General features: G+C 43.3%; 1 protein-coding gene across 2 annotated transcripts in view; it reads left to right on the top strand.

Moving 5' to 3' along the window:
* The window catches only part of TTC9C (tetratricopeptide repeat domain 9C), a 47,497-nt gene extending 22,890 nt beyond the window's left edge, over positions 1 to 24,607 (top strand). For both annotated transcript variants that reach the window (XM_073605332.1, XM_073605331.1), the window contains exons 2-4: positions 17,865 to 18,111; positions 18,193 to 18,375; positions 23,527 to 24,607. In XM_073605332.1, the coding sequence (XP_073461433.1) occupies positions 17,865 to 18,111; positions 18,193 to 18,375; positions 23,527 to 23,624 (528 nt within the window). In that variant the 3' untranslated portion in view covers positions 23,625 to 24,607. The remainder of the gene's footprint in view (positions 1 to 17,864; positions 18,112 to 18,192; positions 18,376 to 23,526) is intronic.
* Positions 24,608 to 27,027: the final 2,420 nt, after the last annotated feature.

Here is a 27,027-nt window from a genome sequence, read left to right as displayed (position 1 = left end):
GAAGGCTGAGCCATGCACTCTGTGTAGCTCACCCCTAAACTTTGCATGTAGGTAGTGTACCACAGAACTCTGCATGTAGCGTAACCCTGAACTCTGCACTCTGTGTGTAACCCCCCTCTGAACTCTGCCCTCTGTTCGTATTGCACTCCTGGTATTTATTGCTCTTTAAGACCCACCAATTGTGAAAGCTTGACCACATCCACTATTTGATGAAGGGTGTGTTTGGGGGATATGGGGATTTTGGGGTCATGATTGAGTTCTTGCACCTATTTCCAGAGAAAGAAAGGCCTGGGCAGCATCCTGTTGTGGGGATGCTTTTCTTCAGCAGGGACAGGGAAGCTGGTCAGAGTTGATGGAAAGATGGATGGAGCCAAATACAGGGCAATCTTAGAAGAAAACCTGTTAGTCTGCAAAAGACTTGAGACTAGGGTGGAGGTTCACCTTCCAGCAGGACAACAACCCTAAACATACAGCCAGAGCTACAATGGAATGGTTTAGATCAAAGCATATTCATGTGTTAGAATGGCCCAGTCAAAGTCCAGACCTAAATCCAATTGAGAATCTGTGGCAAGACTTGAAAATTGCTGTTCACAGTCGTTCTCCATCCAATCTGACAGAGCTTGAGCTATTTTACGAAGAAGAATGGGCAAAAAATGTCACACTCTGTAGATGTGCAAAGCTGGTAGAGACATCCCCAAAAAAACTTGCAGCTGTAATTGCAGTGAAAGGTGATTCTACAAAGTATTGACCCGGGGGCTGAATACAAATGCACAACACACTTTTCACATATTTATTTGTGAAAATTTTGAAAAACATTTATCATTTTCCTTCCACTTCACAATTATGTGCCACTTTGTGTTGGTCTATCACATAAAATTCCAGTAAAATGCATTCACGTTTCTGGTTGTAACATGAGAAAATGTGAAAAATGTCAAGGGGTAGAAATACCTTATCAAGGCACTGTATATATGAGTTGTTAATATATTATTTTTAGGCACTTGCATGCACTTTATAGATTTTGCATTTTTCCAATATATTGTTTTTGCACGATAGCACAGACTTTATGTGGGTGTAAGTATGTACTGTATTAGAGCTGCACGATTCTGGCTAAAATGAGAATCCCAGATTTATTTATTTATTTTTTATCACATTTCTCGTGGTGTAACATCACCATTCACATTATACAAAAAATTTGTGCTAGCTTTACCAGTTCGTTTTTTAACCACTTGCCGCCCGCCCTATTACCAAATGATGGTGGCAAAGTGGTTTGATATTCCTGACCGGACGTCATATGACGTGAGCGCATCGCGGCGATCGTTGTTGCGTGGTGTCAGTCTGACACCCTGCAACACCGATCTAGGTAAAGAGTCTCCGACGGAGACTCTTTACCACGTGATCAGCCGTGTCCAATGACGACTGATCACGATGTAAATAGAAAGAGCTGGTGATCGGCTTTTCCTCACTCGCGTCTGACAGACGCGAGTAGAGGAGGGCCAATCGGCTGCTCTCCTGACAGGGGGGGTCTGTGCTGATTGTTTATCAGCACAGCCCCCCCTCGGATCCTACCCAGGACCACCAGGGAAGCCATCCACACTGGACCACCAGGTATGCCCCTAGACCCCCAGGGAAATGCCACTCTGTGCCCAGGCAGCTGCCAATCAGTAAAACCTTAAAAATTTTTTTTATATATACCTCCATTGTGCATAATTGTGCTGAAAAAATGATAATTTAAAATAAAACTAAGAAATATCCAAACACTCCTGTGGAAAAGTAAATGGTATCACTTCTATGCAATGTGCATATGTATAAACCTGTGGACAATCAATATAAAGTGCATATAGTGCCAAAGTATATATATACAATCGTGCATAAAAAAATATATTAAAGAGGTGACTGAAAAGCATGCACTGCTTCATATAACGTGCAACATGCAAACGTCAAAGAAACGCAAACTGCGTTTAAATGGCTGTGATTCAAAGTTCTTATATAAATGTTCCAAAGTTGAAACTAAAAAGTGCTTCTGTGTCCATAAATATCCATAGACGTGCAAGTCATCCAATGTGCTGAATTCCAGTGCTTTAAACAATGATAGTATGCCACAGTGCCCCCCCACAGTGGTTGCGCTCACCTTAGAGCGTGTGACACAGCGTTTAACTTGTGTCAAAACACGCTATGTAGCCCCCCCCTGGGCTATATGCGGTAAGCTAGATCGATCTCCACTCTGGGTCAGTTAGGCTCCATAGACATCAATCATGAAAACAAGGAGAGACTATATAGTGTAATTCCACTTAAAAACGTTTATTCCAACAAGACAACTTTCCCACAAGGGGGTACTCACATTTCGTGGGTGCTGTTGTGCACCAAACAAAAAAAACTCCGAAGGGTATACTGTGTGGTCTGCCGCGGGGTATGTGCTTTTCCCGGCTCAGCTGTTCGCTATTCCGCTGTACGCTGCTCGCTCCGTCCTGGCCCCTCCCCTACGCGTGTTCGACACAGGGAGTCACGTGTCTTCATCAGGGGGATGGTGCACAACAGCACCCACGAAATGTGAGTACCCCCTTGTGGGAAAGTTGTCTTGTTGGAATAAACGTTTTTAAGTGGAATTACACTATATAGTCTCTCCTTGTTTTCATGATTGATGTCTATGGAGCCTAACTGACCCAGAGTGGAGCTCGATCTAGCTTACCGCATATAGCCCAGGGGGGGGCTACATAGCGTGTTTTGACACAAGTTAAACGCTGTGTCACACGCTCTAAGGTGAGCGCAACCACTGTGGGGGGGCACTGTGGCATACTATCATTGTTTAAAGCACTGGAATTCAGCACATTGGATGACTTGCACGTCTATGGATATTTATGGACACAGAAGCACTTTTTAGTTTCAACTTTGGAACATTTATATAAGAACTTTGAATCACAGCCATTTAAACGCAGTTTGCGTTTCTTTGACGTTTGCATGTTGCACGTTATATGAAGCAGTGCATGCTTTTCTATGTTTTCAGTCACCTCTTTAATATATTTTTTTATGCACGATTGTATATATATACTTTGGCACTATATGCACTTTATATTGATTGTCCACAGGTTTATACATATGCACATTGCATAGAAGTGATACCATTTACTTTTCCACAGGAGTGTTTGGATATTTCTTAGTTTTATTTTAAATTATCATTTTTTCAGCACAATTATGCACAATGGAGGTATATATAAAAATTTTTTTTAAGGTTTTAGGATATTTCTCTGTATGACATATAATCAAGCGCAACGCAAATTTTCTTATGTTATGGTTTTATGCACGGTTATGAGTACGTGAACTGCGTCTGCTGCTGGATATTCATCTTTGATATACCTGTGGTATATAACAATTTGTTGCTGTTGGTTTATTAAGCATAGGAACATTGTGGCTCGCAAGATTTTTTCTTTGTCAGCTGCCAATCAGTGCCCACTTCAATGCCTACCACTGCCAGTGCCACCAGGGATGCCCATCAGTGCCGCGTATCAGTGCCACGTATCAGTGCCCAGCAGTGCCGCCTATCAGCGCCACCCTATCAGTGCCCAGCAGTGCCGCCTATCAGCGCCACCCTATCAGTGCCCAGCAGTGCCGCCTTTCATTGCCCATCAGTGTCGCCTATCAGTGCCCACCAGTGCCACCCATCAGTGCCGCCTATCAATGCCCATCAGTGCTGCATATGAGTGCCACCCATCAGTGCCGCATATCAGTGCCCGCTCATTGGTGCCACTTCATCGGTGCCGCCGTATCAGTGCCCATCAGTGAAAGAGAAAACTTAATTATTTACAATTTTTTTTAAAAGAAACAAAAGCAAAACTTTTATTTTTTTCAAAATTTTCGGTCTTTTATTATTTGTTTAGCAAAAAATAAAAACCACAGAGGTGATCAAATACCACCAAAAGAAAGGTCTATTTGTGGGAACAAAATGATAAAAATTTAGTTTGGGGACAATGTTGTATGATTGCGCAATTGTCATTCAAAGTGCGACAGCACTGAAAGCTGAAAATTGGTCTGGGCAGGAAGGTGTCTAAGTGCCCTGTATTGAAGTGGTTAAACACTTCAGTCCCAGAAGATTTGGCTGCTGAATGATCGGCCATTTTTTGAGATTCGGCACTGTGTTGCTTTAACTAACAATTGCACGGTCGTGCGACGCTGATGTCCTTTTTTCCCCACAAATAGAGCTTTCTTTTGGTGGTATTTGATCGCCTCTGCGGTTTTTATTTTTTGCACTAACAACAAAAAAAGAGCAATAATTTTGAAAAAAACACAATATTTTGTACTTTTTGCTATAATAAATATCCCCATTTTTTTTTTAAAGCTAATTTTTGTTCTCAGTTTAGGCCAATATGTATTCGTCTACCTATTTTTGGTAATAAAAAAATCGCAATAAGCATATATTGATTGGTTTGCGTGAAAGTTATAGCGTCTACAAAATAAGGGGTCGAGTTATAGCATTTTATTATTATTATTATTTTTTTTTTTTTTTTTTACTAGTAATGGCGGCAATCTGTGATTTTTATCAGGACTGCGACATTCTGGCGGATACATCGGACACTTTTGACACATTTTTGGGTCCATTGGCATTTAAACAGCGATCAGTGCTATAAAAATGCATTGATTACTGTAAAAATGTCACTGGCAGGGAAGGGGTTTAAAACCAGGGGGCGATCAAGGGGTTAACTGTGTTCCCTGTTTGTGTTTCTAACTGTAGGGGGAAGGGACTGACCTAGTGGAAGTGACGGATCGTGGTTCCCAGCTAATAGGAACTCATCATCTGTCACGCTTTACAGAACAGAACAGGGATTTGTGTGTTTACACACACGTCCCTGTTCTGCCTCTCGTGTCCGCAATTGCTCGTGGCCGGCGTTCATCGCGCGTGCCTGCTAGCCCGATCCCGCGAGCCGACGTATAGCTATGACGGTTCGCAGGATCGTGACGACCTGCCGCAGTAAAATAACCGCTTGCCGACCAGCCGCCGTTAAAGTTTTTCTTTTTTTGAAAGACTGCTGCGCAAATACAGTGTGACATAAAATATTAGGATCTCTGCTAAAACATATATATATATATATTATATATAACGTTTAGGGGCTCTAAGTCATTTTCTAGCAAAAAATACAGATTTTTAACTTGCAAGTGTCAGAAAAAGGTTTAGTCTTTAAGTGGTTAAACTGACCTCATTTACAGACAGAAGTTCATCCCGTTGATCTAAAAACTATATGTTACAATGTTTCTGTTTATCTCCACCTTTGCGATGTTGGCAGGCTGTGAAATGTCCTTATCCCTCCACTGGAGGCTCCAACATTTCTCCTGCAAATAGTCTTATCTTTCCACTGAGAGCTCTGATATCTCCACAAACTCCGTCACAGATTGATGACGGCACAACGACATCACCCGTCTCCTCCTCTTGTCCCTACTTAAACAGCCGACGCCATTTGCTTGACGTTCGTGCTAAGAACCTGATGCCAGGTAAAGATCTCCAACAGAAGACTGCTGTTATCTCTCTCTATTAGGCCGGTCAGAGCCCCGACTATCATCTCACTTTTTGGCCAGATAGAGCCCTGTCTTCCACCTCACTTTTGGCCCGGACAGAGCCCCTCCAACTTCCACTTGTTGGGCCGGACAGAGCCCCTTCCTCTCTAGTAGTCAGAGACTCTCCTCTGCCCTACCCACAGACTGCTTACTTTGCCCGCAGAAAACCTTACCTGTTCCTTTCCACATAGGAGACCAGTACATCTCTCAAGAAGCCACTGGGTGACCCCATCTCTAGGAATCCACTCACTGCAAGTATCTTTACGTTTCCTATAAACTTTATTCCTGTGTAGTGCTACTAAGCTTAAGTTGCCTCTGAAGCTCCCCGTCGTGGCTGTGTATTACCACTCTAAATAAAACCAATTGTATTTCCAAACTTATCTGTCTTCCTACCTGATAGCTGTTAAGGTTAAAGTTAACGGTTAAGAATATAGGATTTATAGACTTCCGAAGCTGTGATCCACACAATCCAACATAGTTTACTGCCTGAATCATTACAGATAGCATGAACCCCTACCAATAGGAATAAAATGGATCCATCGGAGGTAGTTACACACCTGGGGGCGTTCAATCAGAGATTTGATGCTCTTTCACAGATGGTCTCAAACCTCTCAACTGAGAATCAGAATCTCAAATCATATGTCACTGATAACTTCCCTATTTGGGTTACACAATCCAACACCCCAGAACCAAAAATAAGCCCATCAGACATCTTCTCGGGGGATAGGAGAAACTACAGAGAATACATTAACGCTTGTAAACTGTTGTTTGACATGAGTTCACTGCCTGAAGCATTACAGGCTGCCTGTGTCTTTTTTTATTTTATTTATTTTTTACAGCTGTCGCTTGAGCAAAGAACTCTCTGCACTGAATGGGGAAATGTTTTTTTAAGATCGGGAGGGGGGTAGAATGGCGATCTTGATTCTTTAACGATTAATCGTGCAGCTCTAGTGTATGTGTATATAGTATATATTTATTTAGTGTGTGTTGTTAATATATGACGTTTAGGCACTTGTATGCCCTTTAACCACTAGGCGTCTGTGCTATAGCCGAAAGACGGCTACAGCGCGGACTCCAATTGCCAGGAGGGCGTCCCTGGACGTCCTCCTGTTTACTTCCGCGTTGCGCGCTCCCGCGGGCGCGCATAAGGGAAGTTTTGTGCTGGCCGTGTCCCTTGGACACAGCCAGTCACAGATCGCTGAAAACGGGCAATCATAGCGGCCGTTTTTAGCGCGATCGGCGGTGCCAATGAGAGACGATCTCATATGTAAACATATGAGATCATCTCTCATCGCCGGCTCTCCTCCTCACACAGAGACAGCAAAAAAATAAAAAACGAAAAAAAAGTGTCCCTGCCATCTGTCCCTGCCATCTGTCCCCACTGCCATCTGTCCCCAGTGCCACGTATAAGTGCCATCTGTCATCAGTGCCACCTGTCAGTGTCACGTGCCATGTCACCAGTGTCACGTGTCATCAGTGCCATCTGTCATCAGTGCCACGTATTAGTGCCATCTGTCATCAGTGCTACGTATTAGTGCCATCTGTCATCAGTGCCACGTATTAGTGCCATCTGTCATCAGTGCCACGTATTAGTACCATCTTTCATCAGTGTCACGTGTCTTCAGTGCCACGTATTAGTGCCATCTGTCATCAGCGCCACGTGTCATCAGTGCCACATATTAGTGCCATCTGTCATCAGTGTCACGTGTCATCAGTGCCACGTATTAGTGCCATCTGTCATCAGTGCCACGTATTAGTGCCATCTGTCATCAGTGCCACGTATTAATGCCATCTGTCATTAGTGCCATCTGTCATCAGTGCCACATCAGTGTCAGTGCCACGTATCAGTGCCATCTGTCAGTGCCACGTATCAGTGCCATTTGTCATCAGTGCCACGTCAGTGTCACATGTCATTGTCCTGGTTCTCCAGGGCCTTCAAAACTGTAATAGGTAGTCAACAAATTAGATGTGTAATTTATGCTCCTAGAACACCTGATGGCGCTCCCTGCATGTTGGGCCTCTCTATGTGGCCAGGCTGTGAAAAAGTCCCACACATGTGGTATCCCCATACTCAGAAGGAGTAGCAGAATGTGTTTTGGGGCGTTATTTGTGGTATACACATGCCATGTGAGAGAAATAACCTGTTACAATAAAAATTTTGTGGGGGAAAAAAAAAAAAAAAATTTATTTTGCAAAGAATTGTGGGAAAAAATGACAACATCAAAAAGCTCACCATGCCTCTTACTAAATACCTTGGAATGTCTACTTTCAAAAAAGGGGTCATTTGGGGGGTATTTGTACTTTCCTGACTTGTTCGGGTCGCAAGAAATGAGATCAGTCAGTACATCAGGTGTGATTAATTTTTTATGATTTACACCATAACTTGTAGACTCTCTAACTTTCACACGGACCAAATAATATCCATTAATTTGGGTTTTTTTTTACCAAAGATATGTAGCATTATAAATTGTGGCCAAAATTTATGAAGAAAAATTACTAATTTGCAAAATTTTATCACAGAAACAAAGAAAAATGCGTTTTTTTTTTTTCAAAATTTTCGGTCTTTTTTCATTTATAGCGCAAAAAATAAAAAACGCAGAGGTGATCAAATACAACCAAAAGAAAGCTCTATTTGTATGAAAAAAAGGACAAAAAATTCATTTGGGTACAGTATTACATGACTGAGTAATTGTCATTCAAAGTGTGAGAGCGCTGAAAGCTGAAAATTGGTCTGGTCACGAGGGGGGTTTAAGTGCCCAGTTGTCAAGTGGTTAAGTGACCGCACAACACCTTTCTCCTTTTCTATGTCCTTGTATTGATGAGTGCAACTGTCAAAATTATTGAACACTGTCACATTTTTTTAGGTCATTTATGCTAAACGCAGAATATCATTTTGGATTTTTGCAACTCAAATTTTTTACAATGAAAAAATTAAAAAAATTAACAATTAAAAAAAAAAAAAAATGTTTACTTAAATTTTGGGTTTTTTTTTTTTTTTTACATCACATAGGGGACAAAAAGTCCCCTATGTGATGTTTTTTTTTTGGTGACAGGTTCTCTTTATTAATGAGACATCCAGGGTCTAAAAGCGTTATGGCCAGGGAAATTGTCAATGGGAAGTGATGTCGTGTGTGTGTGTGTAATGTATAGATGTGCAGGACGAGGGAAGTGAGGGGTTAAAATACAGGTCAGACCAGAGATGAAATGGGGCTGACATATACTGTAGAGGGGTGAATGACATTAGAGGGATGGGTTTTGAATGACATTAGAGGGGTGGGTTTTATTACCCTTTGTCACAGTTACTTCATTGCACTGCTGCTGAGGAGGCAAGGAGGTTTTTTTTTCTCCTGTACATAGATCGGCTTTCCTATCACCAGCCAGTAAGTGAGACATGGCTGTAGCAACCTTTGTTTACATTGTGATGCTGCAATTGGTCACAGCGATCATGGGGTACACAGTCACTCTCAATGGCTCTGTACCTTAGGACTATGCATGCAAAAGAAAAAAAATACACCCTAACAAGTTTTTAAAGGTCCTCCGCCTCCACATACCAATGTACACATCAGGTACATATAAATTTGACAATTGCGCTAACTATGTTAGATGTGGCTACGCACACTGAAGTGAGAACAATAATTCTAGAGCCATCATTTATTGTTTGCTCTAAATTGATGAGATGTAAAGGCTTTTAAAGTGTTGCCTATGGACAGTTTTTAGTACCATAGTTTTCGCTGTTTCATGGATACACACAATTTTTAAGCTTGATATATCTAATATCTATTTACTCAATGCAACCTTATTTTATAACCTGTTTTAGATTTGATGAACAGTAGCGCAATTATCTTGTGAGATACAAAAAAATTGCCAAGTCCTCATTTTATTATATAGAGTCTCTGCTTTCAGGCCTAAAATGTGCAATAATGTGTGCAAAAAAGGGGGAAAATATTTTCAGCAGTGAAAGGGTTAAAGGTTTCAACAAAGCTTGCCGAAAGCTCTGCAAATGCATTTCAAAAGCTTGCTGTACACACTGCTCTTACACAAGCCTGAGTGAACAGCAAAAAGGGATCTGACCCGAAGTAGCGAACAGGTAAGGTATGCCACATCCCATAATATAGAAAAACGAACAATGGGTTCCCCTGAGGTGGGATTTTAAAGGCATTACCGAGAAAGGTTCATAGTATATAAAAAAAATATTTTATTACAAAGTACAAAAACATAATACAGAGATACACCAAGTGACATAGTCAAATCAAACATAAAAAATGCATAACAACAAATGCATCGAGGACAGCATGTGGGGGACAAAGAATAGTCACAATAGACGAACAGTTAAGCATGAGATGAAGTAGGTCTCACTAAACCGACGCGTTTCGGAAAGTCCTTCGTCAAGGTTTGACAAGTGAGATTTATCATCTGTTTAATATTACAAAAGCAAAAAACATAAAGTGGTTAGCATCGCATATACATGTGATATGATATGTCCCCCATACCTCATATGTGAGAATGAACTCACTTACCCAATGCAAGTGTTACAAAGAGATTCAAAGCAAGTAATCAGCTCTACTGTGGTATCCCAGGCCGTGTGCAATTCTAGAAGATCCAATTATAGGTAGATGGAATGCTAAGAGAGATTCATGTGGAGGGCACCATTTCCCTAAATGCTGAGACACGTCACGCCCAAATTAGGGCGCAACGTCTGTGCGTGGGCTGGGGTCCACAGGAATCTTCGGACCTAAGACCAAGCAAACAGTATCATGAGGAATGGCAAATAGGTGGGGGTGAACACCCCCATTCAGCTGGTACAGAGAACCTATATATATATGTAAAAGCTAATGGCCAAAGAGAAACATACCTGGGGACTGGAGCCAACAAGAACACCTACAAGATGTAACGTAGGGAAAGGGGAGGAGGGTTCAAAGGACACCTTGCTGACCATCAGACTGACATCAAAGAAAAAATCTGGTATTAGGAGAAAGAGGGGGGATAAGAGTCATACAAATAATATATATATGGGTTGTGGTATATATAAACCACACCACATGTGAGCAAGTAATCGAAAGGGTAAAAAAACCCCCAATACCCCCAGTCCAACAAGTGACTTACTTTAGCAGCTAGGAGCCCAGCGTGAGTGCAACATCCTCCTCCGATCACAAGATCCGAGTGGATGAGCTCGACTATTTATCTCCACTGGAAGTGCTGCCAGCTGATTGCAACAGCAATCAGCTGTGCGCATCGTGTCCACCCTGAGCTGCCTCCTCCCATTAGGCTCCAGCTGACAAGGGATCCGCCTCTGGGCAGATCTCCCGTCATCCTGGTCCAATGGTGGGCCCCCTGGGAGTGGACCGCGCCACGCCCCCCCAAAAGAACGGAAGACGCCGGCCCCAACCCCACACCGCGCACGCGCACCAGTAACACTGGAGCGCATAGTCGCGGCTGACGTCACGGCGCCGCGTCCCGGAGGCGCGCGCCGCCGTTCACTCCCACCAGCACGGGAAGCCAGAGCCGGAATCAGCTGACGCTGATCCCGATCTGGAAAGGAGGAACACGGACCGTTCCCCTAGTGTGTCCCAAAAGGGACAGCCTTACCGTGCTGGGTCCACGCACACTGACAGCAAGGGGCGGTGCCTGAGAAAAACATGCCGACAAAAGTAAAAAAGGTGCAGGCTTGCACTCTCATACAATCCATAGTCATGTGAACACATTGGATATCATCCAGTGCTCCTAAGGCGTGAGATACCACAGCAGAGCCGTAACATGGGGAGAAATATAAATGAAAAGAGCATAAAGCCATGGAGCAAATAAATAAAAGGGGGAACAAGGCTCAATGCTCCCTCGCACCTGGGGCACGATAAGCAGAACAGGGGATAACCCCAATGTCCTGCCAAACCAGAAACATGGACATGCAAATAGGCCCCTGTCACCCAAAGCCCCAAGGTGGATTCCTAATTTGGACATAACGTACGGGCAAATAAAGCCCAAAAGTTGTAAGGGCATAGATTGGGGCAGGTCAAGGGCCTAGAGTCAGATAACCTGCATACCATGTGGCAAGACCTGGGGCATGCATACAACCAGGTACTCAGGTAGGGATCTATCTTTCCATGCTCCCAGAGTCAAAACCCTCCAAAAAGGGCTTGAAACAAGTGGAGTCATTGAGTCCAGGGGGTCTGGTCGCCCGTAAATTTATAGATCCACCTCAGTTCAAGTTGGAGGAGATCCTTGTTCCAATCTCCTCCCCTCCAACCTGGGTGGACCCGATCCAAGATCAAAAATTTGATTCTTGGGAATTCTCCCTGGTGGACCAGGGCCGTATGTCTCCCCAATGGTAAGTCGGGGTCACATGTCTGCATGCTTCTGATGTGGCGGTATGCCCTATGCCAGAATTCCAGCTTGGTTTTTCCGACATAGAAACATCCACAATCACACCAGGGCATGTAGACCACCCCCTTCGTCTTACAGTTCGCGAAGTGTTTGGGCCTGAAGACACTACCATTGGGTAACGTGGGATTTTTCGTGGTAAACATAAATCTGCAGTATCCACAGGCTCCACACATAAAGGTGCCCCTGTACTTACAATGCTGGGCAAACTTTGCATCCCTAAATTCACTTCTCACCAATCTGGAGGATAGAGAGGTGGCCCTCCTAAAAGTAAAGAGGGGACTTTCAGGGAGAAGTCTCTGTAGGTTAGGGTCCATAGTGAGAATGTGCCAATATTTGGACACAATTCTCTTGATTTCAATGTGTTGGTTACAATATTTAGTGATGATGCGTAGAGAATTGTCCTGACTTTTGTTTTTTTGTGAATAAATCAAGGTCTGCCTAGTATGTGTGGTGGCCCGTTTGTAGGCTTTTTTGAGGGAGGTACGTGAGTAACCTCTCTCAAGGAGTCTCGCACGCAGGTCATTGGCCTCTATCTTAAAAGTCGCTTCGTCGGTGCAGTTTCTACGCACCCTCAAATATTGGCTGTAGGGTATTGACTTAATGAGACTGGGTGGGTGAAAGCTAGAGGCATGCAGGATGGTATTCCCGGCCGTGGCCTTCCGAAAAAGGCCACTTCTGAGTCCACCATCCCCATCCCTATAGACCATGACATCCAAGAATGCGATCTCACTACGGCTTGATGCCATGGTGAAATTCAAATTGAAGCAATTTTTATTCATGTACACGAGGCATGATTGCAACAGCTCTATAGGGCCATCCCAAATGGTGAAAATGTCGTCGATGTATCTGAACCACAACAGGAAGTGGTTCGTATACATCGACGAGTTTTCATCACTGAGAAAGGTGGTTTCCCATTCCCCCAGGTACAGGTTGGCGTAGGATGGGGCACAACACGTCCCCATTGCCACCCCCTGTACCTGGAGGAAATGAGAACCATCAAAGGAAAAAACATTGTGATATAAAATATATTCCAACAGTTGTAGTATGAAGTCATTATAGGTCCAGTCTCCGTCCTGTCTCTGGAAGATGGCCTTCTTAACAGCTCTAAGTCCACCCGCGTGGGGAATAGAGCTGTACAGAGCCTCTACGTCAATCGTCACTAAATATGCATTGTCTGGTATAGTAAGATTATCTATGATTTTCAGAAAATGTATGGTGTCTTTTACATATGAGCGTAAACTCGTGACGTGAGGTTTGAGATATTCGTCAATCAGACGACTCGCGTGTTCACTAATGGACCCTCTACCTGAGACAATTGGTCTCCCTGTAGGGTTCTGGCTGTCTTTATGAATTTTTGGTAATGAGTAGAAAGTTGGTACAATAGGGAATTTCACCCTAATATACTCCCAAACCGTCTTGTTAATGACTTTGTTGTTGTATGCCGTGTCCACTAGGGAATAATATTCCTGGTGGAACCTGTTGATAAGATCCCTGGAGATTTTTTTGTACCAGTTCTTATTCATAAGTATTTTATGGCACATTGAGATGTATTGAGCATTGTCCATCAGGACAATGTTCCCCCCCTTATCCGAGGGCTTGATGACTATAGATTTATTGTCAACAAGTTCCTTAAGTGCCTGTCGGTCAGCTAGGTTAGTGTTGGTCCGTCCAGGAGTGTGAATACGCAACCTCTCAATATCTTTGTGTACCAGTTTAAGAAACGTAGAGATGTTTGGGTTGGAGCTGGGGGGTGGAAACTGGACTGATTTCTTTTTAAGTTTAGACCCCTGAGCCGACTTCTGAGCCGGCTCATCCCTGTTGGACAGGGGAAGGGAAAGTACAGAGGGTAAATCAATACGATCAATAAGATCAGTCGTGTCGCTCTCCTCCAAGAGCGACACCAGCTGATCAATGGCCCGGTTTTCTTGGGGTGTGAGGTCTATGGATCCCTGGGGCTTGTAATACATGTTTTTTAACATTAGTTTGCGTGCGAACAATTCGAGGTCCTTGACGACCTCGAATCTGTCCATGTTCTCATTGGGGCAGAACCCCAGTCCCTTCTGGAGTATACATTTTTCCCCTTCTGTAAGAACGTGGGAGGAAAGGTTGACAATGCTGAAAGACCTAAGGGGCCGGTCAGCACTGTCCAACGAACCCACCTCCCCTGCCCCATCTAGGTTTTGTTTGTAGGTTTGCTCAAAAGTGTCTCCACTAAAGGGACAACATCCTGTCTGTCAGCTCCCTGATGAGTGGTTTTGGATCTAGTGACCGGGGGTGAGTTAATATTGTTCACCAGAGGTATAGGAGGGACAGTGGTGGGACAACCGCTGATCCCTCCTATTGATCTACCTGCCATCAAGGATGTGTTTTGTGAACCATCCATCGTATTCACGTTATGGGTCCTTGGTCCCTGAGATCTGTTTTCACTTTGATTGGAGCGTGTTCCCTTTTTAGTTTTGGAGGAAACCTGTGAGGAAACAGAGGAAACGCTTGAAGAGGAATTAGAGATGGCAGAGTAGTGATCCCTCCGGTTCCTAAATCTATTAGGGTTTTGGGAATGTGGTTGATTCCACCGATAGGCCCTATTTTCCTCAAAGGCACCACGGTCCCTACTAAATTTGTTTTCTTTTTTGATAAGGATGTCTTTGTTAAAGTCCTCAAGATGTTTTTTAAGTTTAATCTCCCTGTCTATGTAAGTCTTGTGAGTCTGAAGTGGTTGAAGTTTTAAACATATGGCCTGAATATCGCCATCCAGCGCATCAGACCGTTTATGATATTCAGTGATAAGAAGTTCCATCATGTCTTTGGAACAGGTGCGTAGGATTTTTTCCCAGGCATTTTTGAACTCAGTGTCCAGGCCCTCTAAATTGGGGAAGATCTGGACCCTGAGTCCCAATGGGTTCATATTATCATTAATATAGTCCCGAAAGGATCTAATGTGCCAGTACAAGGATGATTTTTTCTCAAGGAGTTTAGTAAGTTTCAAAAAAAGTCCTTTGATTTCTGATTCAATGTGTTCATTCTTACCATACTCATCCAGATAGCCAGACATAAGATTGTCCCAATTGCTCCCCATGTAATTGGCCATGATCTACAAAATTCTAATGAAAGAATACACAAAAAAGATATGAAAATAAACCAGGGGGAGGGGAGGAGATTGGAACAAGGATCTCCTCCAACTTGAACTGAGGTGGATCTATAATTTACGGGCGACCAGACCCCCTGGACTCAATGACTCCACTTGTTTCAAGCCCTTTTTGGAGGGTTTTGACTCTGGGAGCATGGAAAGATAGATCCCTACCTGAGTACCTGGTTGTATGCATGCCCCAGGTCTTGCCACATGGTATGCAGGTTATCTGACTCTAGGCCCTTGACCTGCCCCAATCTATGCCCTTACAACTTTTGGGCTTTATTTGCCCGTACGTTATGTCCAAATTAGGAATCCACCTTGGGGCTTTGGGTGACAGGGGCCTATTTGCATGTCCATGTTTCTGGTTTGGCAGGACATTGGGGTTATCCCCTGTTCTGCTTATCGTGCCCCAGGTGCGAGGGAGCATTGAGCCTTGTTCCCCCTTTTATTTATTTGCTCCATGGCTTTATGCTCTTTTCATTTATATTTCTCCCCATGTTACGGCTCTGCTGTGGTATCTCACGCCTTAGGAGCACTGGATGATATCCAATGTGTTCACATGACTATGGATTGTATGAGAGTGCAAGCCTGCACCTTTTTTACTTTTGTCGGCATGTTTTTCTCAGGCACCGCCCCTTGCTGTCAGTGTGCGTGGACCCAGCACGGTAAGGCTGTCCCTTTTGGGACACACTAGGGGAACGGTCCGTGTTCCTCCTTTCCAGATCGGGATCAGCGTCAGCTGATTCCGGCTCTGGCTTCCCGTGCTGGTGGGAGTGAACGGCGGCGCGCGCCTCCGGGACGCGGCGCCGTGACGTCAGCCGCGACTATGCGCTCCAGTGTTACTGGTGCGCGTGCGCGGTGTGGGGTTGGGGCCGGCGTCTTCCGTTCTTTTGGGGGGGCGTGGCGCGGTCCACTCCCAGGGGGCCCACCATTGGACCAGGATGACGGGAGATCTGCCCAGAGGCGGATCCCTTGTCAGCTGGAGCCTAATGGGAGGAGGCAGCTCAGGGTGGACACGATGCGCACAGCTGATTGCTGTTGCAATCAGCTGGCAGCACTTCCAGTGGAGATAAATAGTCGAGCTCATCCACTCGGATCTTGTGATCGGAGGAGGATGTTGCACTCACGCTGGGCTCCTAGCTGCTAAAGTAAGTCACTTGTTGGACTGGGGGTATTGGGGGTTTTTTTACCCTTTCGATTACTTGCTCACATGTGGTGTGGTTTATATATACCACAACCCATATATATATTATTTGTATGACTCTTATCCCCCCTCTTTCTCCTAATACCAGATTTTTTCTTTGATGTCAGTCTGATGGTCAGCAAGGTGTCCTTTGAACCCTCCTCCCCTTTCCCTACGTTACATCTTGTAGGTGTTCTTGTTGGCTCCAGTCCCCAGGTATGTTTCTCTTTGGCCATTAGCTTTTACATATATATATAGGTTCTCTGTACCAGCTGAATGGGGGTGTTCACCCCCACCTATTTGCCATTCCTCATGATACTGTTTGCTTGGTCTTAGGTCCGAAGATTCCTGTGGACCCCAGCCCACGCACAGACGTTGCGCCCTAATTTGGGCGTGACGTGTCTCAGCATTTAGGGAAATGGTGCCCTCCACATGAATCTCTCTTAGCATTCCATCTACCTATAATTGGATCTTCTAGAATTGCACACGGCCTGGGATACCACAGTAGAGCTGATTACTTGCTTTGAATCTCTTTGTAACACTTGCATTGGGTAAGTGAGTTCATTCTCACATATGAGGTATGGGGGACATATCATATCACATGTATATGCGATGCTAACCACTTTATGTTTTTTGCTTTTGTAATATTAAACAGATGATAAATCTCACTTGTCAAACCTTGACGAAGGACTTTCCGAAACGCGTCGGTTTAGTGAGACCTACTTCATCTCATGCTTAACTGTTCGTCTATTGTGACTATTCTTTGTCCCCCACATGCTGTCCTCGATGCATTTGTTGTTATGCATTTTTTATGTTTGATTTGACTATGTCACTTGGTGTATCTCTGTATTATGTTTTTGTACTTTGTAATAAAATATTTTTTTTATATACTATGAACCTTTCTCGGTAATGCCTTTAAAATCTCACCTCACCCATTGTTCGTCAAGCCTGAGTGAACAAGGCTTTTTAGAGATCTAGTTACAGTGGAACCTTGGATTACGAGCATAATCCGTTCCAGGAGAATGCTTGTAATCCAAAGCACTCACATATCAAAGCGAGTTTCCCCATAGAAGTCAATGGAAACAAAGATAATTTGTTCCGCATTGACTTCTATTGCATGCAATACTGCATGTGGCCAGAGGTGGGGGGGCGCCGGAGAGCCTCGGAAATGCTCAGGGACAGCTCGGCTTTACTCGGAAATCCTTGGAGAGGCTTAGAAACACTTGGTAACTAAGTATTTCCGAACGGCTTCGAACCGTTCCGAGTGTCATCGGCGCCCCCGCACCTCTGGCCAAATGCGGTACTGCACACCCCATTGGCTTGAAGCCTGCTCGTTTTGTGAGACAACACTCGCAAACCGAGTCAGACTTTTTTTTTTTTAAAGTTGCTCATCTTTCAAAACGCTTGTTAACCACATTACTCGTAAACCAAGGTTCCACTGTATATTGGCCATGGATGCCCCAATGTGCAGAAATGGAGGAGCTTTGCCACATTGACAGGCATATCTGGAATCACAAGGGTCATTAGCAGTGTTTTGCTCAAACAATTTATCTTGTTTATTGCAGTTAACTTAGTATTAAATATATACTGAAGATTAACCCCTTTTTTTTTTTCCCCCACTCCTTTGTGTAGGATGGAGACGTTGAGCAGCGGCTTCAGTTGGCAGTCTCTTTTAAGACTCAGGGCAATGCTAGCTATTCTGAGCATCGTTGGCGAGAAGCTATGAGTCTGTACCATCGTGCTCTTTTGCAGCTCCGCAGCATAGACCCTAATTTGATTAGCCCCCTGGCTGGACTGGGCCCTGCTTCTGTCAGCCTCACACCACAGCAGCTGGAAACTCTACAATCCCTTCAGGCAGACTGTTATAATAATTTAGCAGGTACAATATTAAATGTATGTCTACAGCTGTGTGAAATCTATAGTTTCTCTCATCCCTAAAGCACCTCTTTTGTGTTTTTAGCATGTCTCCTTCAGAATCCGCACCCACGGTATGAGCGTGTATATGAGTGCAGTGTGCATGTTCTTAAACTGCAGCCTCATAATGTTAAGGCATTGTACCGTGCTGGAGTGTCCTGCTATCACCTTTGTGACTATTCTACAGCTCACAGCTATCTGACACAAGCTGCCTGTAAGCAGCCTAAAGGTGAGTAGTACATACCAGTATATTATTATTATTATACGGGTTTTATATAGCGCCAACAGTTTGTGCAGCGCTTTACAACATGAGGGCAGACATTACAGTTATATTACAATTTGGTACAAGAGGAATCAGAGGGCCCTGCTCATTAGAGCTTACAATCTAAAAATGAAGGGTCAATTGATACAAAAAGTAATAGCTGTGGGGGATGAGCTGATGGAGGAAGTAAAACGGTGTTAGTTTAGGATCGCCTAAAGATGGATAAATTAGGGGACAGTCGGACAGATTGGGGTAGGGAGTTCCAAAGGATGGGAGAAGCTCTGGAGAAATCCTGGAGGCGAGCATGGGAGGAGGTGACAAGGGAACTAGAGAGCAGGAGGTTTTGGGATGACCGAAGAGAGCGGCTTGGTTGGTATTTTGGGACTAGGTTGGTGATATAGCTGGGGGCAGAATTATGGATGGCTTTGTAAATTATTGTTAGTACTTTGAATTTTATTAGTTGGGTGAGTGGAAGCCAGTGGAGGGATTGGCAGAGAAGGGTGGAGGACACTGAATGGTTGGTAAGGTGGATGAGTCTTGCAGCGGCATTCATTATGGACTGAAGGGGGGATAGTCTATGTAAAGGTAATCCAATGAGGAGGGAGTTGCAGTAGTCGAGGTGAGTTAGAAGTTTGGTGGTGTCATTAGTTAAAAAGGGGCGTATTCTGGAAATGTTGCGGAGGCTAAGGCGGCATGATTTGGACAGGGATTCTATGTGGGCCTGAAAGGACAGTTCAGAGTCTAAGGTTACCCCTAGCACCTTGGCATGTGGGGACGGACTGATAGATGTGCCATTGATCTTGACAGAGAAGTCAGGGGAAGGGGCACGTGGGGGAGGAAATATTAAAAGCTCAGTTTTAGATTCAGATTCAGTTTGAGGAAGTGGTTTGACATCCAGGCTGATATGTCTGTTAGTAGATCAGTGATGCGTGAGGAGATTGATGGGGTGAGCTGAGGGGCAGAGAGAAATATTTGGGTGTCAGCATATAAATGGTAGTGAGAGCCATGGGAGGCTATCAGCTGACCCAGGGAGGACGTGTAGATCGAGAATAGTAGAGGTCCAAGGACAGAACCTTGGGGGACCCCAACAGTAAGAGGAGTTGGAGGAGAGGAAGTGGAGTTGTAAGTGACACTGAAGGTGCGATGAGATAGGTAAGATTCGAACCAATGGAGAGTGCAGCCATGGAGACCAACAAATTGAGTTTTTTGAGGAGGAGGGGGTGGTCAACTGCACCAAAGGCAGCAGAAAGGTCCAAGAGTAAGAGTATGGAAAAATGACCGTTGGTTTTGGCTGTTAGTAAGTCGTTTGTGAGTTTTAGGAGGGCAGTTTCTGTGGAGTGCTGCGGGCAAAATCCAGACTGAAGGGGATCAAGAATTTTATTCTCAATGAGGTGGTCGCTCAGTTCGTTGTAGACTAAACGTTCAAGGAGTTTGGAGGCAAAAGGGAGTAAAGAGATGGGTCTTAGGTTGTTAAGATTGGTGGGGTCTGAGGCCTTTTTTGGTACGGGAGTGACTAGCGCATGTTTTAGAGGGTTGGGGAAGATGCCAGTAGAGTGAGAGGTTAAAGATATGAGTTAAAGTGGAGGTCCACCCTGAAAAAAAAAATTGCACAAAAAAATACCTAAAAAAATGAAGGAAAAAAATAAAAATTTTTTACTTACGTGAAATGGCTGTTGCTAGGCAGTCTTCCTAATCTGCCTCTTCCTACACCGCAGTGATCTTCAGTCTTCTGCTCCCCGCGTTGTCTTCTGGGGAATGGGGCACGGTGTGTTATGGAAACTGTCGCGTCGCATGCACAAAGCGCTGCACGCGCGTGCGCAGTAGGAAACTGGCAGTGAAGCCGCAAGGCTCCACTGCCTGTTTCCCTTACTTAGGATGGCGGTGCCGGGACCCGAGAGCCGAGGGACGGGTCGGCCTCTGGCGGCCGACATCGCGGGCACCCAGGACAGGTGAGTCTACTTATTTAATGTCAGCAGCTACAGTGTTTGTAGCTGCTGACTTTAAAAAAAAATTTAGCTGTCGGAATCCCGCTTTAAGGAGTGTAGGATTAAGTCAGATGGTGACTGTAGTATTTGAGAAGGAACAGGGTCCAGGGGGGCAGGAGGTTAGGTGGGCATTAGAAAAAAGTTTAGTGACTTCCTCTATAGTAGCTGGGTTAAAAGAGGGAAGTATTGATTGTGCAGGAGGACAAGGAGTGTAAAGTGGTGGAAATATCTGTAGAGCGGAGATCTTGAGACAAATTGACTCAATCTTATTTTTGAAGTGATTAGCAATCTCCTGGGCAGTGAGTTTTCCGTATAGTCTTACTGTATCATTCCTGAGTGCTAGTTAAAGTGAAACTCCAGCCAAAACGTTTTTGTTTTTTTCAGGTAAAGTTAGAGTGCAGAACCTTTGTCAGGTGTTTACTGCTATCTGAATCTCAATTATAAAGATTTCCCTTACTTTGTCATTGTAATAATGGTTTCACCAGACAGTAAGGGGTTTATTTACTATAGCTAGGGAGGGCAAAATTAGTCACAATTCTGCATAGAAACCACTCAGCTTCCAGGTTTTATTACCAAAGCTTAGAACAAGCCAAGATCAGAAGCTAATTGGTTTCCATGCAGAAATGTCACTAATTTTGCCCTCTCTAGCTTTAGTAAATAAACCTAAGTGAGGGAAAATCTTCAACAACAGAAATTAAAACACAGATTCTTGTTTTATTTCAGATTTCTTTGCAGATTTTAATTTACATCCATGATCTTCTTGCAGAAGGATAAAAGCTGATACTGTGTGGTCTTATGACTATTTAGCAGGAGCAAAAAATTACTGAAATAAAATGGCTGCTACATCTGCAGTTCCCCAATCATCCTATTGCACAACTGTATGTTATTTTTACCTATGCTAATTTTTAGAGCTCTGTATTTAAATGCAACCAGTGCATACAAATTTCACAGCTGAAGTAAGTAGAGATGGGTCTGTTTATCAATTTTCTCATTGTTTTCACACAAAGGACAACTTTCACCCAAAATTTTATGAATGGTTACATTGGTCCAGCTTGGACCAATGTAACTATACTAATATGATATCTGTGGGATCACTCTAGAACAGTGGTTCTCAACTCCTGTCCCCAGGACCCACTAACAGGCCAGGTTTGCAAGATAACTGAAATACATAACAGGTGATATGATTTGCTGCTCAGTAATTGCAGTATTCTAGTCTGCATCTCCCTAAAATCTGGCCTGTTAGTGGGTCCTGAGGACAGGAGTTGAGAGCCACTGCTCTAGAAGCTGAAAATCACTGTAGTAGACACCCCTACAGTGATCTCCACTTGCTTCTGGGTCCTGTGCCTAGTGGCTGTTCAGCTGCATTCTGAAGACAGAAGGTCGGCCCCTTGGCACCATTAACCACTTAACCTCCAGGAGATTTACCCGCCTTCCTCACCAGGCCATTTTTTGCGATATGTCACTGCGTTACTTTAACTGCCAATTGCACAGTCATGTGTTGTTGTACCCAAATTAAATGTATGTACTTTTTTTCCCACAAATAGAGCTTTGTATTTTTTTATTTATTTTTTATTTTTTGTGTTCTAAACAAAAAAGAACTATTTTGAAAAAAAAAACTATCATTTTTTACTTTCTGTTATGAAACATATTCAATAAAAAAAAATGCAAAAAATTACATTTCTATCAATTTAGGCCAATATGTATTCTGCTACATATTTTTGATTAAAAAAATTCCCAATAAGTGTATATTGATTGGTTTGCGCAAAAGTTATAGTGTCTACAGACTATGGGATATTTTTGTTACTATTAATGGCGGTGATCAGGGACTTCTAGCGGGACTGTGATATTGTGGTTGACGGTCAGACACTAAGTGACACGTTTTGGAGACCAGTGACACTAATACAGTGATCAGTGCTAAAAATATGTACTGTCACGGTACTAATGAGACTGGCTGGGAAGAGGTTAACATGAGGGACGATCAAAGGGTTAACTGTGTGCCTAGCCAGTGTTTTTTTACAGTGTGAGAGGTGCTTTTACTAGGGGAAGGCATGGATCCATGTTTCTGCTTTGCAGGAACACAGGATCCATGCCTTCTGTACTGACAGGGAACCTGCCTAGTTTACATAGGCAGACCCCCATTCTGCCTCTGTGCTGGATGATTGGCAGGTCCTGACCGGACATCCAGCCAGCCAACACAAGATCCAGAAGTAAGTGAAGATCACAGGAGTAGCAGTGTCTACTACAGTGATTTCCAGGTTCTATAGGGATCCCACAGGTATGGTAAATGCATAGTTACATTGGTCCACACTGGACCAATGTAACTGTATGAAAATCCAAACTCTTCTTTAGAAAAAAAAAAAAAGGAATTTTTCATATGCTTCTAGCCCCTGCAGCTTTGGTCTCACATGATCACATGTCCATTCATCAGACTCAACCTCTTCACTTCCACTCCTTCTATTTCAAGTCGCTAGTGTCGGACATTTTAAAAAGAATGTTTTATTATTGGCTATGACCCACTTGGAGAATTTCGCTCATTTTCTCTTACGGTAACCACATAGGTAGCGAAAGAAAAGCTAACCAATGGCTACAGAAACAGCAGTTAAAATACCAAAAAAATATTCCAACCCTTCTTCACCCTGTTCAAGATTTAAGTAGCAGTAAACCCATAAGATCTTGTGAAATTTAAATTTTAATAATGATATGTCATTTTTAATCGTATTAACTTTGCATTTTTTTTTTTTTTAAATAACGGAAAATTCTGCAATAAAGGACCTTGTTCTGGCACTTTCTTTTATGGGATGAAAACACCCTGTACTTGTCCCCCAATATCCCTTCTGCATCATCACCCTGTCACATACTGTATGCTTCTAGTGGCTGTGGCAACACTCCTTGCACATGCATGTAATGTAGTTGCGCCGTTAAGAAAATATATATATATATATATATATATATATATATATATATATATATATATATATATATATATATATATATATATATATATATATATATATAAAATGAATTTGCTTTTCGTATGATTTGGATAATTACTCCTGAATTTACTAAATTTATTGTGTAAATGATATATTCTTAAACTGTTTTTTTTTTTTGTTTGTTTTTTTTATATATCCAGATGCAAACATCAGACAATATATACAACTGACAGATGCTGCCCTCAGTGCTTCCAGAGAAAAAGAAAAGCAAAAATACCAAGGAATGTTTGACAAGTAATCTTCACCACAGAGCTAATGGATTGTTTCGCCTAAAACAAAATGCATATATTTCATGGCAGCAATTTCTATGTACAAAATGGACATTCTCCTCCTGCAGCTTCCTTGTTTGCGCAGTTTTGTAGTATATTCAAATGATGTGCAGTTCAGGGTTCTACTCTTTGATCCTAATTTGCCCCAAAGTAACTTGGTGACAGGGGGTCAGTTATTCTATGACATGTTACATGAGAACTTATTGTAGAGTAATAGCAGTTGTTTCGCTAACTTGGTAAAACCTTAGCATTCAGAACAGGAAGAACATTACATCCCCAGTAAGCAAGACCATTTTATTGTGGAACATATTTTTTATGACATGTAATATGAGGGGAGGGTAACCGTACGGGAGATATGTGCTAAGTAGAATATAGCAAATTGGTGCTTTACTACAGCAAAATGAATGGATTCTAGCCTTTGGATCAAACCCCTTACACACAGGGAAAAGTTCCATATGCACTACAATTAATTTATCTGAAATATTTCAGAGGCCTGTATGTCTGAGTTTCATGAATTTTCAAAATCTCAGCTAGCAGCTATGAAACCACTTTTTTTTTTTCTCTGTATCTTAAAAAAAAATGGTTAAGCCATGTTTGCTAATTGAATTGTTCTCTGTTGTCTGTGTCATGTATATGAAAAGATCGAATAGAAAAGGACTCCTGAAAAACAAAAGTTTTTGTAATAGATTTTTCTTCTGCAGAGGGCTTTATGATTATTTTGCTGACATGAAAGAAAATGTTTTTTGTGGTCTCACTAAAGTCAGTTTTCCTCAACACATATATTTGGGAATACGTTCTCTTTTCCCTATGCAGCTATCTACATTCTTTTGATCCTTTTTTTTTCCCCCTTTCTTGTCATTACACAAGGAAAAAAGATCCTATGTTGCATATACAAGATTTTATTATGGGAAATTTTTGTAATGACTCTTTCAAGTAAAGAATATCAAAATAATTCCACACATTGGAGTCTTTTTCATTCAAATCTTTCACTATTAGATGAAGCTCCTATACTGTAGATCTCTCTGCTGATTCCCGCTGAGCAGTCAGATGACAGGTCCGTGTCCGTTCCGCTATGCATAGTGGACGTGGACACAGCCTGCTCTCCTCTATAACGAGGTTGGATGGAAACAGACTGCATGTCCGTTTCCATCCGATTGTCATCTGATCCGCCAGACAGATGGTAAACCTATCCCCATCTGTCTGTTTTTGGCACATCATATCGGACACATGTCTGCTGCCCCCCATAGAGAACAATGGGTGGTCTGTTTTTCCAGACGGACCCGATCGGTCCGCTTGTGTATAAGGGGCCACTGTGATATATTTAGGGGACTGCACTAGAAAGGGGCACTGTAATGTTAACAGTTCAGTCCCCTTTATATTACAGAGCCCCTAGCAATCACAGCCTCCTCCATCACAGTGCCCCGCAGTCTGTCCCCCCCCTTTCCTCTCTAATATCAGTTTTCTATTCTAATATCTGCCTCCCCTGCACAAGACTCCTACCTTTGGCAGGGTCGAGGCTGTGATTAGTCCATGTGTCCTCTCCCGACTCCCCACCCACCCGGCAATGTCATCCTATCAGCAGGGCAGGGGGCAGGAGGAGCTCTCCATTCCAATCTGCAGCTCCTCCTGCCCTACTAATTGCATCACATTGTGTTCAGGGTGGACAGAGGAGTCGGGAGGGGACACACAAGCATGGTTGCACAACAGGAGGTGAACCGCGGTCTGTGATACCATTGGGCAGACCGAGGTCTCCGCTCATCTCCTGTGTGGCTCTGTCAGCAACAGGCCATGGACTGCCAATGGTCCGCGGCCCAGGGGTTGTGGAACCCCTGGTATAAAAAAGAATAATGTGGTTCTAAAGACAGAAGGTTTTTTTTAATTTAACGCATTCTCTGCATGAAAGTGATTGTAAAAGTTAGTTTTTTTTTTTTTTTTAAATGAACAAACATGTCATATTTACCTGCTCTGTGCCAGATTTTGCATAGAGCAGCCCCAATCCTCTTCTAGGGTGCCCCAGTGGCGCTCCTGGCTTCTCCTCTTCATTGGGTGCCCCCCCATGGAGAGCCGCTTTCCCTGGTGGCACCCATGCGGGCGCGCTTATGAGTCCTGCTGCTGCATCCATTGACAAAGACAGCAGGACTCAGCCCCACCCCCTGCTCCCGTGTCACTGGATTTGATTAACAGCAGCGGGAGCCAATGGGTTCAAGTAAAAAAAGGGGGGGGCAGCTGCAGCACAGAAGGTTTTTTACCTTAATGCATAGAATGCATTAGGGTAAAAAACCTTGAGGCTTTACAACCTCTTTTAAGGTAAAAAAAAAAAAAATGATCTGCGTCTGCAACTAGGATTTATGTAGCTATCCATCTTTTTAACTTTCCATGGCATAGATGGTAGAAACACATTGATGACATATTGGTTATTTGGAATACCAGTGATGATTAATTCACAGATTTCTGACTTTCATTTTTGATGTAAAATTCAATTCTTATTAATTACCAAGTGAGGTTCTTGCTTACAGGCACAAATAAGAGTATTATCTACAGTGTTTGTGTAATGATTAGCTCCCTAATGGGTGTTTAAAAGTATAACTCCAAATCCATTCTCGGTCCTAAAAAAAAACCCTTAATTGAAAGGGAACACATGGGGGAATTCAATAAATCCCTACTGACACTTTTCTGGCACTATGGCCCCTTAAAATGGCCTGTGCCAAATTCAGAAGTCCCTGCCGCCTGTTTTGGTACCTTTATTAGTTCTTAGATAATTTAACTGGAGGTAATTAAGAAATGAATAAGAGTGTACTCTCACACTACCACTTAGACCCCTTTCACACTGAGGCAGTTTTCAGGCGTTTTAGCTCTAGAAATAGCCTCTAAAAAGCACCTGAAAACTGCCTCCCATTCTTTGCAATGAGTGCTTTCACACACAGGCGGTGCGCTGGAGGGACGTTAGGAAAAGCCCTGCAAGAAGCATCTTTGTGGCGGCTTGGGAGCGCTATAACGCCCCTGCTCATTGAAATGAATGAGCAGCGCTTCCAAAGCGCCGCAAAACGGGACTCTTTTCCTTTTTTTTTAAAGCGTCGGTCGTTAAAGGAGTCTTAAGCTGGATACAGACTACAGGCTCTCCTCACTTAATGGCCAGGTTCTGTTCCAACGACCAGGTCGTTCAACGAATTGGTCGCTAGAGCCACAAGTAACCAATATTTTCAGCATTCTAAACTACTGTACTGTATTGTGAAAAAAAAGGCTAAACACAAAACTCCAGCTCAATAACGTTGTTTTAATTTGCATAAGTACAGAACACAAAGAAAAGTACTGTACAATACAATGATGTACAGTTCGGGTTGAGAGAGCTGGTTGTAAGTCCGAGCAGGTGGT

This window comes from Aquarana catesbeiana, linkage group LG11 (assembly GCF_042186555.1).
Source record: "Aquarana catesbeiana isolate 2022-GZ linkage group LG11, ASM4218655v1, whole genome shotgun sequence".
NCBI lineage: Eukaryota > Metazoa > Chordata > Amphibia > Anura > Ranidae > Aquarana > Aquarana catesbeiana.
Note: the sequence above shows the minus strand (reverse complement) of the source record. Positions and strands in the feature narration are given on the sequence as shown.